We start from the raw sequence: 16,476 nt of genomic DNA on the forward strand, positions 1-16,476 counted from the left end.
AATAAAATCTAAATACAAGATGTGAACAAAATAAACCGCCAACCAAAATAAATGCCATGATGATCAAATTTCAACCAATTAATTTTTTTTTTAATTTGAAAAAAGAACTATAATTGAATTAATAATGTTATATTCTGAATTTAGTCAAATTATAATTCAAACTTAAACTAGTATGAATACCTTATCAGTTCAGGGTTTGACCACGTGTTTAAATTCAAACCTAACGAAATTAGGTTTCCTTCGCGGTGGTCTTGTTTGATGACGTGTCACTTTCTTATTTGATTAATTCTTTTAGTTTTTTTTATTATTAAAATCTTATTTGACTAAATTGAATATAAAAACAGGTTCATTAATTTCAATTTAAAAAATAAAACAATTTTTTTTTTTTTTTTTTTTTGCATTTAGTAATTATTTTTTAAATCTCCTCGCTTCAATATATATAATATATATATATATATATATATATTATGAGATAAAATAGAAAATTTTAATTCAATGTAATTATATGTGGTTTGTAACATAAAAATGAGCTCATAAAATTAAATTTATAATATAGTTTTACTCTTATTATTATTTTAAAAAATTCTAAAAATACTTTTCGTTGGCATTCTGTTAAAAAAAAATATATTTATCTATTTAAAAAATATATTTATGAGTTAGTGTTATGTTTAAAAAATATATATATTATTACTGTTTAAAAAATTTTAAAAATATTTTTAGTATTATATCTAATTATGAAAATTTTTAAAAATTATTATTATTAATATATGAACGGAAAACAGTATATGGACAACTCATAAATTATTTTAAAAAATTTTAATATTATTTTTTGAAATTCTCGAAAAATATTTTTGAATGTTTGAAAAAAGTTTATGATTATTATTATTATTTGTAATTTTAAAATTTTGTTTGAATGATTAAAAAAAAGAAAAAGAAAAAGAAATTGAGTTGATGTAAAATTGGAGGAATGGAAAAGGGCATATAATTAATAATTGAAAAGGAAGGAGGACAATTTGGTCACAGTGGCGTAAAGAAGGGCAGTTGATAAGGCATGTAATGTGAAGGAGATTTATTATTGAAGCGACAGGAGAGGGCGGAAAGTCATATATACCCCACCCCTCAAAGATGGGCGGTGGACTTAAGATTATTATTATTTATTTTATTTAAATTTTGAAAAATTGCGCGTTGCCTTTGCTGAACGACAAGTCGGATTCAACTGAGAATTGTCGACTTTGCCAGACTAGCCTACCCGCGTCGCTTGCTTTCTCTAAACTCCACCTCCCATGCATATAGTATTAGAAGCAAGTTTTAGTACAAGAATCTTTAAAAAAATATGACTATGTATGAATTAAATCTTTCCATTAATGAATTTAAATCTTGTTTAAGATTACGCTCGGAGTTGTGAATGATGAAAACAATTTTTAGAATGAACGGAATTGCGATCTTATGAAAACAATTTTATTATGAACGACTATTAGTAGAAGCACAATAGAATCTAATGAGTAGAGAAGAGTTTGAGTCATGATGTATAGCGGTGTTCATAGATCCGACCCGAACGAACTACTAGGTTGGGTTAGATTTTTTAAAAACATAAAAATTTTGACATTTTTTGTCGGGCTAGCTCGACCAACCTAAAAATAGGATTACACCCTAACCCAACACTACTATACACTGCTATTATGAAATTAAGAATATTTAATGTTTGTGACTAATTAATTAAGAATATTTAATGTCTGTGACTAATGTTAGTGATGTGACTCGTAAATGTTTGATATTTGAATTTTATAAGGTTTTATTTATTAATGTAATGTGTATTTTAGATAAATATAATTTTTTTAAATAATTAAAAAGAAAATGTATTTTTTCCATATGCATGTTCACTTATTAAAATTGCCTATTATTCCTCTTACATCAACTAACAATTAAGTCGACTTCTTCCATTCAAGTTAAATATTAGCCTCTTTACTAATCTTTGCAACATAGTTATGCGAAACCCTAACGATACATGTCTTTAAGAGTGTACACGGGTTAGATTATGTCGGGTTAGATTGTGAACTCTATTTGGTTATTCGAGTCACCAACTCAACTAACCCAGAATTTCAAATTGGTTCAAAAGATTTTTCGAACTCAACCCAGTTCGATCTCGACCTCCGTACACCCTTAATGACATACATCGTTAAAGTTTAGTATAACCATGCTACAAAGATCGATAAATGGGTTTATATTTAACTTGAAACGAAGAAGTGGGTTCGATTGTTAGTTGATGAAAGACAAATACTAGACGATTTTAGACGAGTAAACGTCTGATGGATCGTATCGGTGGGTGTCGGGTTTGATAAAAATATTGGTTAGTTTCCCTTTACAGTTCATAAGAATTGTGAATGAGAAGGATGGGTGTGGATAGAAGAAAATGAGGGCATGTGCTTTCCTCAAAATGCATAAATATATATATATATATATATAATAAATAAATACAAATATAAAAATTTATAAATTAAACGTATTATTTAATTTTTTCATTTTATTTTAAGAAGGTATAATGATTGTTTTTCGTTTCTCGAGGCGCAGAAAGTGCAAAGAGACAAAATTAGGGATTTTTTAAATTTTATTAATATTTTAAATTTTAATAATAATTTTAAAAAATATTGTGTTTTTGAAAGTAATTAAAGAAAAATTGTATTTTAAAAGTATGATCATTGTTGGGAGTGGATGAGTCATTTTTTAATTGTATTTTAGGTATTGGGAGTATTTGATAGGGAATTTGTCACATGTGAGGGGAAACATGAAGGAACGAAGGCGACTAGGTTGGCTCGTTTGAGGTTCGATAGACACGGGCGAGCTCTGTTATTACTTCTCATATTCAAATTTCGAGTCGAGATTTGAAATGTGAAATTAGTACGTGATGGTCTCGACATTTTTCTGTGATATGAACAAGTTACTATCGATTAAGAGTTCATAAATTTGTGTTGGGGTGTATATCGAACAAAAAAATTGGAACAGCCTAACCTGAATCATAAGGATTGGATTGGGTTATTTTTTCTGGAACTGAACTGATTCGATTTGGGATTCACGTTCAGTGGACAAAGGTTCGATTTATGTTAACGGTCAGCCATTGTACCGCTTAATATACACAGTAGTACTTTAAAATTAGCAGTACCACTAATTTGAACAATATGATAACCCAACCCGGTTCGAAAATAGAGGTTAGGTTGGTTTGTGAAACAATTTGAGGTTATTTGAGTTACCAATTCAACAAACCCGAAATTTTGGGTTAGTTCAAAAATTCCCTCAACATAACTCAATCGAATATGCGTGCACCCATAATTCGTGCAATACTCCGTATCACTAAAAAGGACAAGACAGCTATATTCGGAACCCTATTCATAATATCTTTGATCGTCTTCAACCACCTAAAATGAGTATTAAATAGTCACAATTTCTTGAAATTTGACACGTTTTTCAAAAGTTTACCTGACAAGTCGACACTATCATACATGTCTAGGTATTTTTTTACGAACAATCTTGTTATCCTGTATTGCAGAACTCGTTATTATATCGAAGAACGGTACCAAAATTTTCGGTTTTGAATATCAAAATTGTTTGACTTTGACAAAATTAGAATTTTATTTTAATTATTATGAAGGGGGAAAAAAGAGAAGAAAATAAATTGACATAATAGTGGAGTATTTATTAAATAGGGTTAGAAGAAAATAAATAAAATGGAAGGCCCCATTTCGAAAGGACTTCACGGCCGTACCTTACCCGAGGGTACGACATGACGAACCCAGTGGATGTTACGGCGACGTGTCGCTTTGGACAAGTCCGGCCTGCTCTTTGCACCCAATCTAGGGCACAGCATTTTATAAGTGGGCCCAAGCAGAGTTGGACCTCTTCTTCTAATGGGCTCGTTGGCCCAATTTACGCGTTTCTAAAAAGGGTAACTCTATGAATTGACTAAATTTAAATTATTTTTTTTATTATTGAATAAGAATATTAATTAGAATTTTATTAAAAATCTAAAATTCCATCACAAAATAGAGATCTAAAATTTATAGATTAATTTTAAAAAATCTCAAAATCAAAAAATCAATTTTTTTAATAATTAAAAATAAATAAACACCTAAATATTTTTCCAAAATGATTAGATTTGATTCGGAGTGATTTCTTTCAATTTTCCTATCTAAAAACCCGTGTTGAATAAGAAAATGAATCAATTCATTTGACCCGTGACTATTATAGTACTATCTTTTCTATTATAGTACTATGTTTTTTACACGATGCAACTAATCAATTGAATGAAGTCGATTGAATGAAGTTAGTGAACGTACTAGTGATAGTGAAGCAACGGTTGAAGGGGGGCCTATGCTAAAACAAAATAGAGTCTTTATTTTTCGGGTCAGGAGGGGGGGTGATCGTGGTCAGTTTCAGGTAATTCAAAATCATTTATCGAACTAGTCGGTTCTAACCAGGATCGTAGTCAGTTAATTCAAAAATCCTATCATCTCAAAAAATTCATCAAAAGAATATTCTGGTTGACACTAGAAATGAATGATTAATGGTGGCAGCAGAGGCTCTGGCCTCGTTCAAATCATCAAATGGTTATTTTGTGCATGCAAAGATAAAAACTAAAAAGGAAATCATTGAACAAATTGCCAACTAAAGAGCTGAAATCTTGGGCATAAAGCATTCCCAACTCAAGACGAGGTACATATCGATCCATTACGGTACTCTACTTTTAACTGCTGATTTCTCGATCGACTTTTGTTCTTTTGGCGCTAGGCATTTCGGGCGTGCTACTACTTCTCTGCTGAAGCGCAGGGTCGTGCTGATACACACAATTGGCTCCATGTCGACATCCTCTTGAGCTGTTGAAGTATATGCAAGGCTTCATTATCCTGAACTTCCCATCTCTTGATGGCTGGTTATTATGTAAGAATTCCTGGTTTGTTCCTGATGGTTGGCTGTGACGGTTCCCGAATTGCTGTCGAGGGAAATCGTCTTGTCTCTCTCCTCCGTGTTGCTGAATCAAACTTTTATAGTAGTTCAAGTCCTTCATCGGAGGTCCAGTGGAAGGCAGGGAAGAAACTGGAACACCTCTTGAGGAAGGGTGAGCATTGGGGACAGGTCCTACACTTGCCCCATTTGGTTGAGCGAAAAAAGGACCGCCCGATGCAGGCGCAACCGTGGCATTGGTTTCGGTCATATGCATATGTACAAGCGACGGGTCAGGAGATGATATTGGCTTTTGAGAGCTAGTGACAGTACCAGAATCCACAACCAGCTGCTCAATCATTTTTGGATTGTTAAGAATCTTAACAAGCAATTCACTGTCAATCGTGTTACCCATCTCATTGCTCTTCACAAGTGCACTGAGTGCCGCTGATGCAGCAGCAGCTACATTAGGTTCATTGCCCAGATCCATTCCAGCCATGGAACTCGCACTAGAAGTAGAAGACATATTCGGAAAAACATGTTGAGGTGTATACGTACCAGCATGAACAGAAAGGGACTGTTGTGCACTCATAAGGACAGCACCAGGACTTGCATAATCAGATGAGATTTCGGTTGTTGCATCTTCATCTTCAACAGGAGTAATGGGAATCAAAGGTGTCTGACTGTCATCGACATCGGTACGTTCTGAATCAGCTGCTATGGAAGGGCTGTATGGAGCAAATCAAATGGTTTTTCAGTACAAAGAAAAACAAACAAACCAATGCGAAAACAGAATTACACGGTGCAAAGGAAGTAATCAACTTAGGAGGTATCGCAGATGCTCGAGGATAAACCGCTTCGAGTACTCTCATTTCTCTCTGATTTTCAACCTCAATCTCTTGGCTTTCTTCACCAACAACCACTCGCCACGTCAAATTCAGCACAAACTACGGGAATAAACATTAAAAGGAAAAGAAAAAAGAAACTGCCATGGGACAAAAAGCATGAATATCATGTTAAACTTGCAGAGCAATAGTTCTAGTTCAACATAAAATTGGAAACGGTATCACTATTTACCTTAGGTGGACATCTCCATTGATTTACAGGAATTTGTGAGAGCTTAATCTGCAACTGATTCTCAGGATGAGCTACTTCAAATCCGGGAGGCAAAATGTCATCAGAACCCGATCCGGTAGAATGCAAGAGCCATGACGTCTTTGCTTGAAGGTGATCTTGAGCACCCAATCCCACTTGGGAAGGAGAGTCTTCTGACAAGAACAATCTAACCTGCAAAGGAAAGATGCATTAGTTAACAGGGGAATTGTACAGCACACATCATCCTCTTAGGTCAGTTTTTCTTTGTTTCCTATTAGGGTTATCAAGACATTCAAACAAACAGAGCCAAATTAGACCCCAAACTAACGACCAAAAAATTTAACACACAAATAAATAACACGTCCCGTAAAAAAGAATAAGGCGTAATGAAGAATCACAAAAATTCCTAGAGTGAGGTTCCCTTAATGAGAGGTGCAGGTCACGCCTCAACAAACATGTTTTTAAAATGTGTTTGGATGAACATACTGGCTGAATACTTATAATAGCACAAAAAAAAGATATAGTTATAGAACTTTTAGTTCACTAATATAGACATTTTGATAAAATGTCATGATGCTAGCATAATATTATTATTTAACCCGGTTAAAATATCATTTTGGTCTATGTACCTTGAGCCTTGTTCCATTTTGAGTTCAACAATTACAAGGCAGTTGGATTGATCCGTAAACTTTTGGAATGATAATTGGTGCCTTATTCATGTTAAATACCATGTTTGGTCCTCGTACTTCGAATGTTCAAATTAGTCTTGTACTTTTAGTACATCTTTAAAATAGTCTTTATTGTTAGTTGACATCAATAATAATAATAATAATTTTCTTGCAAGAAAAGACCTAATGTGAATATGTTTCTAAAATTTATAGGGAGGACCAATAGAGACTGGTCTTTTTTCCTTTTTTTTGGAAAAGTCAACAGAAAACTAATAGTAGGGATTAATGTTAAGATCTATTAATAGAACAAGGGCTAATTAGAACATTCAAAAGTACAAAAACTAAAATGGAATGAGAACCAAAGTTCGGGGACCTCGTATTTTAACCTATTGTACATACAAAAAGTATTGATGTAATTTAATTAATCTGTAAGAATAACATTACATTTGTAATCCTATAGTATGTTAGGGTTATGTTTGTTTTATAAAGCAAACTTAACATATTTCATAGTAAAACAAAAGAAAGCATTAAATGAATGTAATATGCTAGCATTCTTAAAAAGAACATTCCTATGTACACACGTAAAAAACAACATATACAATATATATATATATATATGAACGACCCCTAACAAGCTAAATCTGACATATTCTCATAGAATTTAGGAATTTAATGGTATCATAACATTTAATTGTAGAAACACAAGAAGTGAGATATTAATAGGAACTAGAGAATTATAATGATAATGAAATAGAAAATACAAAAAGAGACCTAAGCAGTTAGAGGAACTCGGAACCTCCCTCCAGAATAAACTCGAGCCCAAACAACTCAAACCATTGCCTGCCTTCATCCCCTCCCACATGCTCCAGTTATAACCAATTCCTATGAGCAGTTTTTTTGGCTAATAACTAATATACTCTTTTTCTAGAAGAATGACTAATGTACTCTTAGTATTGTTTCGAAATGGTTTGTGAGACATGTACTTTGACAGCCTAGGAGTGAAACTACACAATCTAGCTTCACTGAAACGGCTGTCAAACGACATCGCTTTAGGTGAGCTCACTGACCATTCACACAGAACATACAGCTACTTAGCCGATATGCGACTGGCTAATTAGCCACCATAAATATTTCCTTAGTATACTAATAATATTTCTGAATTCTACCCTAATGGTATTCCTTCATCCTATAGTTTTTGGTGGGTGCAAGTTGGTCCAAACGCTCATAAATATAAACATAGATATATAATATATCGTATTCCTAAATTCTAACAGAAACGTACTCCCTACACAACATTCCTACGGTTCATACATGCTATTATGCAAGACTTACAGCCTTTCAACCAAAGAAAAATAGTAATTGTGCTATTTTACACATAAAAGATCGAGCAGCCTCAAGGCAACCAAGGCATTTATCTTCCAAGTATAGAATTGTACCCCCTTAGGTAGTATGAAGTGTAAGCCTTCATACAAATACAAATTCAGGGATACAAATAAAAAACTGTGTAATATAAAACATAATGAATGCACAAAAGAATTAAAAAGAATCTCATATCCATAAATTCACTTTTTAAACTCAAGATTCCAATGGTTATTCTCAACAATAGCATCACAGTGATTAAATGGAGAGACTTATTTCTTAATTTTATTCTTCAGATGTCTTTAGCCTTAGTGTTAAAAAGAAAATAATCGGCTATATAACATACATAAGTGGACTTCTATATTTTGAAGATAAGGCAGAAGAATGAAATTATTCCTCAAGCTATTGCATGCTGCAAATACAGTTTGTTCATATGAACGCAAAACCGCTCACTAACTTAAAAACTACCCTGCTTCAAAATGATATTCAGGGCAGCTCTAGTGAGATTAAATTCGTGAAACAACTGGGCCTATATTTCCAACCCATTGATTGTCGTCATGTGGTTGATTTAATTTTAAACCCAACAAATTTGATAGAGAAAACTTTCCATTTAGTATATTCCCAGGATACTAAAAATTTGTTGCAAAACGAGAATCGAAGCCCTGAGAAATCAAAATATGTAGGAAGCACAGATATAACCAGTGAGTAAAGCAGAACAACGAAACATAGGTTTAAAACACAAACGATTCTAGATAGAAATGAAGCTTAACCCAACATTGCAACAATTACAATGAACGAAATTCACAAATCAAGGCGGCAGATGACTGTTTCACAAAATTGATATTCGTATAATGAAATTAAGCCTAAATACGCCGGATTTAATCAGAGGAAATTAGATTATACCTGCCGGAGATTAAGATCTGAAGCCCATGAAACCCTTTTCCCTTTGTGCAATCTTCTCATATTTACAGGGTTAAGAGACGGAATATGATTGTGATCAGAACGAAAACCCTAGTGCTATTGCTTCGAATCCGGAAGGGCTATTTCTTCGAATCCGGAATCGATTTTCAAACTTTAAAAGAAGTAAAAGTCCTCATTTCAAAATCGAAACGTGTCGCGAATTAATCAGAGTGGAATTTGCAGAAGGGCGATCTAAATTTGCATGCAACTCTTAAACAAGACAGAAACAGAGAGATCGAAGAAAACCCTAGATCCTCTGGTTCAGGCTTTTCCGGCTACAGCCTCTGCATTTCCCTTCGGCTTTGTTTTCATATTTTTTTAAGCAAAATTCTGTTTAATTTGGTTTATAGCAAATACTTGACTCTTGTTGAGATGGATTGGATTTAGTAAATTCATTATTTTATTTTGTTTTTTTAATATTATAATTATTTCTTTTCTTTTCTTTTCTTTTCTTTTTCTAAAATAATTAAAAAAATATTCGTAATTTATTTTAAAAATATTCAAACTTTCAAGAAAAAAAAAATATAATACCTTAAACTTTAAAAAAAAAAAATACAGCCATGGTTAGTTTTATACGAAAATCTTAATACCTTGTTTTAAAAATATCCTTCAACTTTATAAAGTTTTATTAATTTTCTTATAACTTATTTTTAAAAAGTTCAATAATATATTTACGGTAATACGTTAAAAAATACCCATAAAAATTTTATTACTCAGGAATACTTTTGAAACATGCTATTTTTTTTAAAGAAAATGTAAGATATTTTTAGATAAATATTAAAATGTAAAACATGGTAAAATATCTAAATATTTTTAGCAATATTTTAATAAGAATTAAATCGATAGGAAAATAGTATTTACTTCTACTCTATTTATAGATTTAGCTCTAAAATTTAGTTATTAATTTTTAATAATTAAATTTTAAATTAGTTTCAATAAATTCATAAAATTAAATTTTATATCACTCAACTTTTAATTTATCAAATACTTTATTGCATTCAATTTTGTTATTTTACATGTTCTAAAATCTTTTTATTTTGAATTTTCACTTACAATACATTTTAAATAAAAAAATTAATACATTTTTGAAAAAAATTTACACATTTTAAATAAAAAAAATTAATCTATTTAATCTCCCAATTATAGAATGTATATTCTAGAATGTTTTTTGAGAATATACTGATTAAGACATGTGATAATTATTTGATTAAGACATGTGATAATTATTTAATTCTTACGTGTGAATTTTTTATTTTGTTATGCACAAACATAATCATCTAACGTTCGAGACTGTTCGACATAAGTTCAATGTTTCTTCGATTCAATCAAAATCGAACTTCCAACCCATCCAAAGCCCTAAAACATAAGTGACTCACTGTCTACATAATTCACCCTTTTGCCCATCTCCACCTTAAAAAGCTTTATTTAAAAATAGTAAGCTTAATTCATCAAATAATCACAATTTTAATTGAAATTAAAAAAAAAATCAGATAGATAATACAAATATAATAATAAAGGTTAAGTTAACAAATTTATTTTTCAAACAATTTCACCTCATATAACATTCAACATTAAAAAAAAAATAGCAATCAAAATTAATAATAAAAAAATTAAAGTAAAAATAAATAAATGAATCATATTCAACCAATTAGGGTGAAATTCATGGGGAAAAAAAGAAAAAGATATCCTTTAAATCTCTTCATCACATTGTAGTAACCTCAAACACATGCACAAGCAAAGCCATTTGTCACAAACCCCTACTAGATATCAAGCGCACAATTGGCCACAACTTGTAAATTACAAACAGATGATGGAAAAAATTTTGAAAAGGGAAGGGGGAAGAAATGGAGAGAGATATAGGCAACAAACAATTAGAGAGGAATAGTAATTTACACATCTTTCTTTCAGGGGGGGCAAGGCAAACCCATGATTAAGCTATGCGTCATGAAAATGTAGATCACAGATTAGCTGCTGCTGCTGCACACATTGAGGTCAACTTTGTCTCCTTGCAATATATTATAATCCAACCTGCTGCTTACCTTCGCCACATTTTCTCTGAAATGAGGATTCAAGAAAGGATATATATTGTAAGTTTAGATAGATGGTGATGTATTTTAACAGATATTCTATTCGGTCGTTTGCAAATTTTAGTAAATCTCCACACTCCTCTCACATATTGTCCTCTTTGGACTTATCCTTTCAAAGGTTTCCAGATCTTTATCAAGAATGCTTCGTTCTTATCCTTTCAAAGGTTTCCAGATCTTTATCAAGAATGCTTCGTTCTCTTCTCCAACTGATGAGGGATCTCACAATCCACCCCCCTAGGAGTCCTGTGTCCTCAATGGCACACCATCTAGTATCAAGTTGTAACAGCTCAAGCCCACCGCTACCAAATATTATTTTCATTGGGCTTTTCTTTTTGGGTTTCCTCTCAAGGTTTTTAAAACGCGTCTGCTAGAGAGAGATTTCCACACCCTATAAAGAGTGTTTCGTTCTCCTCTCCAACTTATGTAGGATCTCACACCTCACCCCTACCCGGACAAGAAGAAAAGGTAAAGATAAGTGCTTGTAGTTGTAATGGAAATATGATGGATCAACTGAAAATTAGGGACTTCTACTAATGTCAATCTATCATGAACATGATAAATCAAATGCATGCACATCCTAGAACAACTTTTCATGTCGTAAATTTGTAAACACACTCACAAAACCGAACATGAATTCACGTATTAACAATCATCACTTCAGTTCGTGTTGGTTTACGTATGTGATTATCAGCACTTGAGATAAGCTTGTATGAGTTTACAAGTATACTCGGAGATCAATACTTGAGCAGGCCTTGCAAGTGCATATTAAACCTTTTTTGTTTTTACTTTTGAAAGTGGGTCTGGTGTGGCCCTATTATTTTCTTCTCCTTTACTTCCCTTTCTCTCTCACTCAATCTCTCTGTTATTTAGGGGAGGGGGCATGCTGAAAGCAGTAAAATCAGTGAAACAGGTTCAATGGAAAGGAATGCGTACCATTTCCCTTCGCTCCCTGCGGGGTTCGAGATGTTGGCTGCTGAACGCGTGGAGACCCTTGCCGGCCTTCAGCAGGTAAGGAATGCCTTTTCTTGATTTCTCTATCTTGAACATCCGGGCTTGATCTGGGAGAGTTAACTGAATGGAGCTTGGCTCTAGCAGATTCTGTGGCTTGCATGAAGTGAGGAAGAGAGTTACTGCTACTGCTGGCTTTCAATTCCTTTTCAACATTTTCGTGTCGTGCTGAATCAAATGAATTTCTTCTCTTCCAAGTCTTCTGATCTTTGCAAGAATTTTCGGTACTACTCGTGGCAGAATTTCGATTGAGACTGGATGGTGATTGCTTTCCTGCTGCTGAAGATTTTTGTTTTTGGAAGGAGACTGTTTTATCAGTTTTACCCCGTTTAGACTTTATTGATACCTGACTAGACGGTGTTCCTTGGGAGTCTGGAACAGTTAAATGGCTTCTTGGTGAAGCTACTGGAGATGCGATATATGTTTGCTGATGATGACCCGTATCAGCCTCCTGTTCTCTCTGTTCATCTGAACTTCTCTCTGGCTTTGACTCGCTTAGTACAGAGTCTACAACAGCTACTGAAGCGACGAATGGACCGTTAGATTCGTTAGCTTCTTTTGGTTGATCCACAAGAGCAGTAGAACCTTTGACTACAACTTCTGGGATTAGATCATTGCTAGGATCTTGAACGCCTTTCTTTGAAACAACATTTGCACGTGGATCTGCAAGTCCTGCTTCAGATCTATCAGGTGAATCGAGGGTGGACGAAATAGAGAGCTCGGTGCTACATTCAGAGCCACCAACTTGAATTATTCTAGATCCAGGAAGGACAGAATTTTCATCTGCACTTGGCTTCTTCGTCCTCTGTACAGTATCTGTTCTAGATGATACTGCTTCTGAATGAGGTTTGATTCCATCATTTTGATGCATTGAACTAATAGTTCCAACTGAAACCGGTGCCGAACTCAACCGTTCGAATTTTGCCTGGGCATTGATAAATGAGGGATTGCTCACCTTTCTTGATCCAAGCATAAATTTCTTACTCTCGTTCTCCAGTTTTTGAGGGGCTAATCTTTTCAGAGGATTGACTTGTTCCATGTTCATCAGAAGTTTATCGGAAGAGGAGCTCGACTCTGTTCGCAAACTTGCATCACCCAACTGTGTTTTCTGATCTTGTACAGCATTGACCTTAGCTGATGTCTCTTTTGATTCAGATGTTCTAGCATTCTCAGGCTGAGGCTGCTCCAGATTCTCTCTTACTGATAATGATGTCTCTTTTGAAACTGATTTAATGGAGTTGGAGTTCAAATCTTCTGTTTCATTCAAAACTTTTGATTCGATTCCATCTTCAACATGAGACTCATCAATTTCTCTTTGCATTTGCTCAGTGTCAGATTCTTCTTTCTTTGGCTCCTCAGTTTCTCTTTCCATTTGCCCAGTGTCAGATTCTTCTTTCTTTGGCTCCTCAGTGGCTGATACTTCTTTCGCCGACTCCAAGACCTCCAATGATGAAACAGCCAACCAGCGCTCCAACCATCTCCAAGCAGAATCATTTTTGGAAGGGACGCATTTGATAGTGATTGGTTTGTTCCTTGGTGTTGACTCCAACAACTTCAAGTACAAATTTGATGGATGAAAGATTCGTGAATTAGATATGATTACCATACCACATGCCAAACGACAAATCAAAACATACTAACATTATCAAAATACCTGCCGAGCAAAACTATTGGTAAGTAGCTTTCCAATTGAAATATATCTCGAATTGGATTTTGTCATCTCTCCCTTCACCTGGAATATAAACGATACGATTAAAACAAGGCAAGAAAAATTCTCTTCGAATAACGTAAAGAAATGTATATTTTGTTACCATAAGTAAATCAAAATACTATCTTGAAAAAAATGTAAATGGTACAGACAGAACACCAAATAAAAACAATGAACAACCAAAATTACATCTAAATCTATCCTTAATATGACATGGTCTGAAAACCAATAGTATTACCGCAATCTTTGAATCAGGATTTTCCTTCTCAATCTCCTTGTACAGCTCATCTTGAGCTGATCTCACACGAGAGAGATGAGCACGACGAGCCCGTACAATAGTTTGCATTTTGATAATGGCTTGAGCACAGCGGAGTGTTCCCACAGCATGTCTCCTCACCAAGAACCCACGAACAGCTGCCTGCACCTTTACTACATTCTTAAGTTTAATCAGCTCTCTGCGTGCCTGCCAGTATCAATTCATGGATGGAGATATAAGAATCTTATTAAACAACGGACAACAATCTCAAGCTAAAGAATTTCTGAAATGAAGAGTACCAAGATCCCCCTGATACCAGCCTGGATGACAATAACAATGGACTCCTTAACCTCACTGTCAACCTTACTCTCGTATTCCGATCCAACATCCACCTTATCCGATCCTTTAGGATTCTCAACCTTGCTATCAACCTTACTTTCATTTTCGGATGCAACATCTACCTTATCAGATCCTTTAGGAGTCTCGATGTTAGGCACACAGGCCTCCTCATTTGTGAAGTGTACAATAGCGGGTTTCTCTGGAACAGTGGAATTAGCTGATGATTGAAAGTCGATGGTCGCAGTTTCAAGATTCTCCTTCTCTACAGGAGTTTCTGCGATCACAGTGTTGTTTAGCACGCGATGCTGGGAAGATCTCTTACGGAAACTCCAGCCTCGTTTGACTTTGGAATCCTTATTCTGGAAGAAGATTTAAATACAACCAATTACTTCAATAAACAGAAGATACACGTACAAAAGAAAGTGCATGGACACAGTAAATTGATTTCGAGATGCAAGCGCAAAAATACCAATAAATTCACCAAAATTCTCCAAAAAGTAAAATCCACAAGTCAGATTCTCATTTCACAGGGCAATCTCAACCAGATCACAAACTAATTTCGCAAAAAAAAAAAAAAAAAAAAAAAAAAAAAACTAATAATGCATAACTGAAACTGATTCTCATGTCCCTACCAAGAATCGATCCATTCAAAACAATTTAATCCTCTAGCTAAACGATTGCATTGATTGCATCACATAGAAATGCAAAACCGAATCTATTCCATCAACATTCATAACAACCACAAAATCCAGAACAACAGTGCACATAAGAAGACGAAAATCAACCTGAATCAAAACGACACTCATGCATCAAATAGAAAAAAGAGGGAAAACAAACCAAAATACCAACCTGATGTACATCGATCTCATCTCCATCCTTCGAATCGCTACCACATGTGACTAATTGGAAGCATGAGCAAGGCCTTCCCATGTTGAAGCTGAACTAATCAAAATCTCTCTCTCTCTCTCTCTCTCTCTTTCTCTCTCACTCTCTCTGCGCAGGAGACAAAACCGTCCTGTGATGGTGCGGGTCTTGGGAATTGTAGCGCGCGAGCGAGAGAGGAAAGGAGAAAAGCAGAGGTGCTGTAAACAAGAGACACGGATCTTAAAGTGTCCCTTAAATCTAGCTCAGTTCTTCAGTTCGATTCCGCCATGGGAAGGGCTCCGTCGCCCTCAACGATCAGGAGACGAGAAGAAACTGTCAGATCTCTCTGCTTCGTATTCTCTCGACTAAAATAGATGCTGTTATTTTTTCAAACCGCTCTGAAAAAAAATAGGTTAATTAATTATTATTTTTTATTTTAAAAAACAATCATCTCGCGATACACAAGTCAATAAATCGCGAGAAACTCCCTTTTTCTCCTTTGTATTTTTCATGTGAATGTCGTGAAAGTATTAACTATTTTTGTAATTAAAATTAAAAGAAATAATAATTTTTTTTTTTACCAACCTATTTTTATGCTAAAATTCTAATTTTATCAAATTTTATTGTAATTTTTTTTTAAAAAAATATTGCAACATTTATTTTAAAATTATATAATTTTTTAAATTTTTATGTGCTGTAAAATTTATTTTTTGAAATTGAATAATTATTAGAAATAAATAATATTAGAGTTTATTTTTTTTAAAAAAATGTAATTTTTATCAAAGCACTTTTAGATTTAGTTATTTATTTATTATTATTATTTAAAAAAAATAGTGGTGAAATATCCAAAACAAAATCAGATATAAAAATTTATCAAATTTATTTTTATTTATTATTATCATAATAAAATGAATTTTTTTTTTCTAAATTTATTTTTATTTTTATTTTGAGACATTAATTTAAATTTTATTTTTTTATTATTTTTTTTTGGCTAAATATATTTGTCAATGACAGGTTGAAAGTTGCTTTTCTTTGCTTTTGTCTGATTAGAAGTTGTAATTAAGGAATAATGACAATTAATACAGTGGGGCCCACTGATTAATTAAAACCTTAACTTTAATTAAATAAATCAAGCAACGGTAACTTGGGGAAAGTAAAAGAGTTGTCAGAATGTTTTTTTTTTCAGAAAATTCTATTTAA

General features: G+C 33.5%; 2 protein-coding genes across 3 annotated transcripts; both read right to left on the reverse strand.

Moving 5' to 3' along the window:
* Positions 1 to 4,511: 4,511 nt before the first annotated feature.
* LOC111454633 (zinc finger CCCH domain-containing protein 6-like) lies at positions 4,512 to 9,343 on the reverse strand. 2 transcript variants are annotated; one of them, XM_023096126.1, is made up of 5 exons: positions 8,958 to 9,343; positions 6,010 to 6,219; positions 5,755 to 5,879; positions 5,491 to 5,660; positions 4,512 to 5,379 (listed from the first exon to the last, which is right to left on the reverse strand). In XM_023096126.1, the coding sequence occupies exons 1-5, from the start codon at positions 9,015 to 9,017 to the stop codon at positions 4,736 to 4,738; spliced, it is 1,209 nt and encodes a 402-aa protein (XP_022951894.1). In that variant the 5' UTR covers positions 9,018 to 9,343; the 3' UTR covers positions 4,512 to 4,735. The 2 variants fall into 2 exon arrangements, with proteins under 2 accessions (XP_022951894.1, XP_022951893.1); XM_023096125.1 differs by having other exon boundaries at positions 4,512 to 5,660; positions 8,958 to 9,342.
* Positions 9,344 to 10,678: 1,335 nt separating this feature from the next.
* On the reverse strand, positions 10,679 to 15,641 carry LOC111454632 (protein IQ-DOMAIN 32-like). The gene is made up of 6 exons (XM_023096124.1): positions 15,262 to 15,641; positions 14,373 to 14,771; positions 14,056 to 14,280; positions 13,764 to 13,841; positions 12,035 to 13,661; positions 10,679 to 11,069 (listed from the first exon to the last, which is right to left on the reverse strand). The coding sequence occupies exons 1-6, from the start codon at positions 15,340 to 15,342 to the stop codon at positions 11,050 to 11,052; spliced, it is 2,430 nt and encodes an 809-aa protein (XP_022951892.1). The 5' UTR covers positions 15,343 to 15,641; the 3' UTR covers positions 10,679 to 11,049.
* Between the last annotated feature and the right edge of the window lie 835 nt (positions 15,642 to 16,476).

This window comes from Cucurbita moschata, unplaced genomic scaffold (assembly GCF_002738365.1).
Source record: "Cucurbita moschata cultivar Rifu unplaced genomic scaffold, Cmos_1.0 Cmo_Scf00016, whole genome shotgun sequence".
In the NCBI taxonomy this organism is placed as follows: Eukaryota; Viridiplantae; Streptophyta; class Magnoliopsida; order Cucurbitales; family Cucurbitaceae; genus Cucurbita; species Cucurbita moschata.

Bases quoted from the DNA above. Each gene is read 5' to 3' on its own strand.
- LOC111454633 (XM_023096125.1), bottom strand. From the start codon at position 9,017: ATGAGAAGATTGCACAAAGGGAAAAGGGTTTCATGGGCTTCAGATCTT. The intron at 5,880-6,009 runs GTAAATAGTGAT...TTATTCCCGTAG, and splicing joins AATGGAGATGTCCACCTAAG to TTTGTGCTGAATTTGACGTG. The intron at 5,661-5,754 runs GTTGATTACTTC...TGCTCCATACAG, and splicing joins GCATCTGCGATACCTCCTAA to CCCTTCCATAGCAGCTGATT.
- LOC111454632 (XM_023096124.1), bottom strand. From the start codon at position 15,342: ATGGGAAGGCCTTGCTCATGCTTCCAATTAGTCACATGTGGTAGCGAT. The intron at 14,772-15,261 runs GTTGGTATTTTG...ATCTTCTTCCAG, and splicing joins ATGAGATCGATGTACATCAG to AATAAGGATTCCAAAGTCAA. The intron at 13,842-14,055 runs GTAATACTATTG...TTTATATTCCAG, and splicing joins ATCCTGATTCAAAGATTGCG to GTGAAGGGAGAGATGACAAA.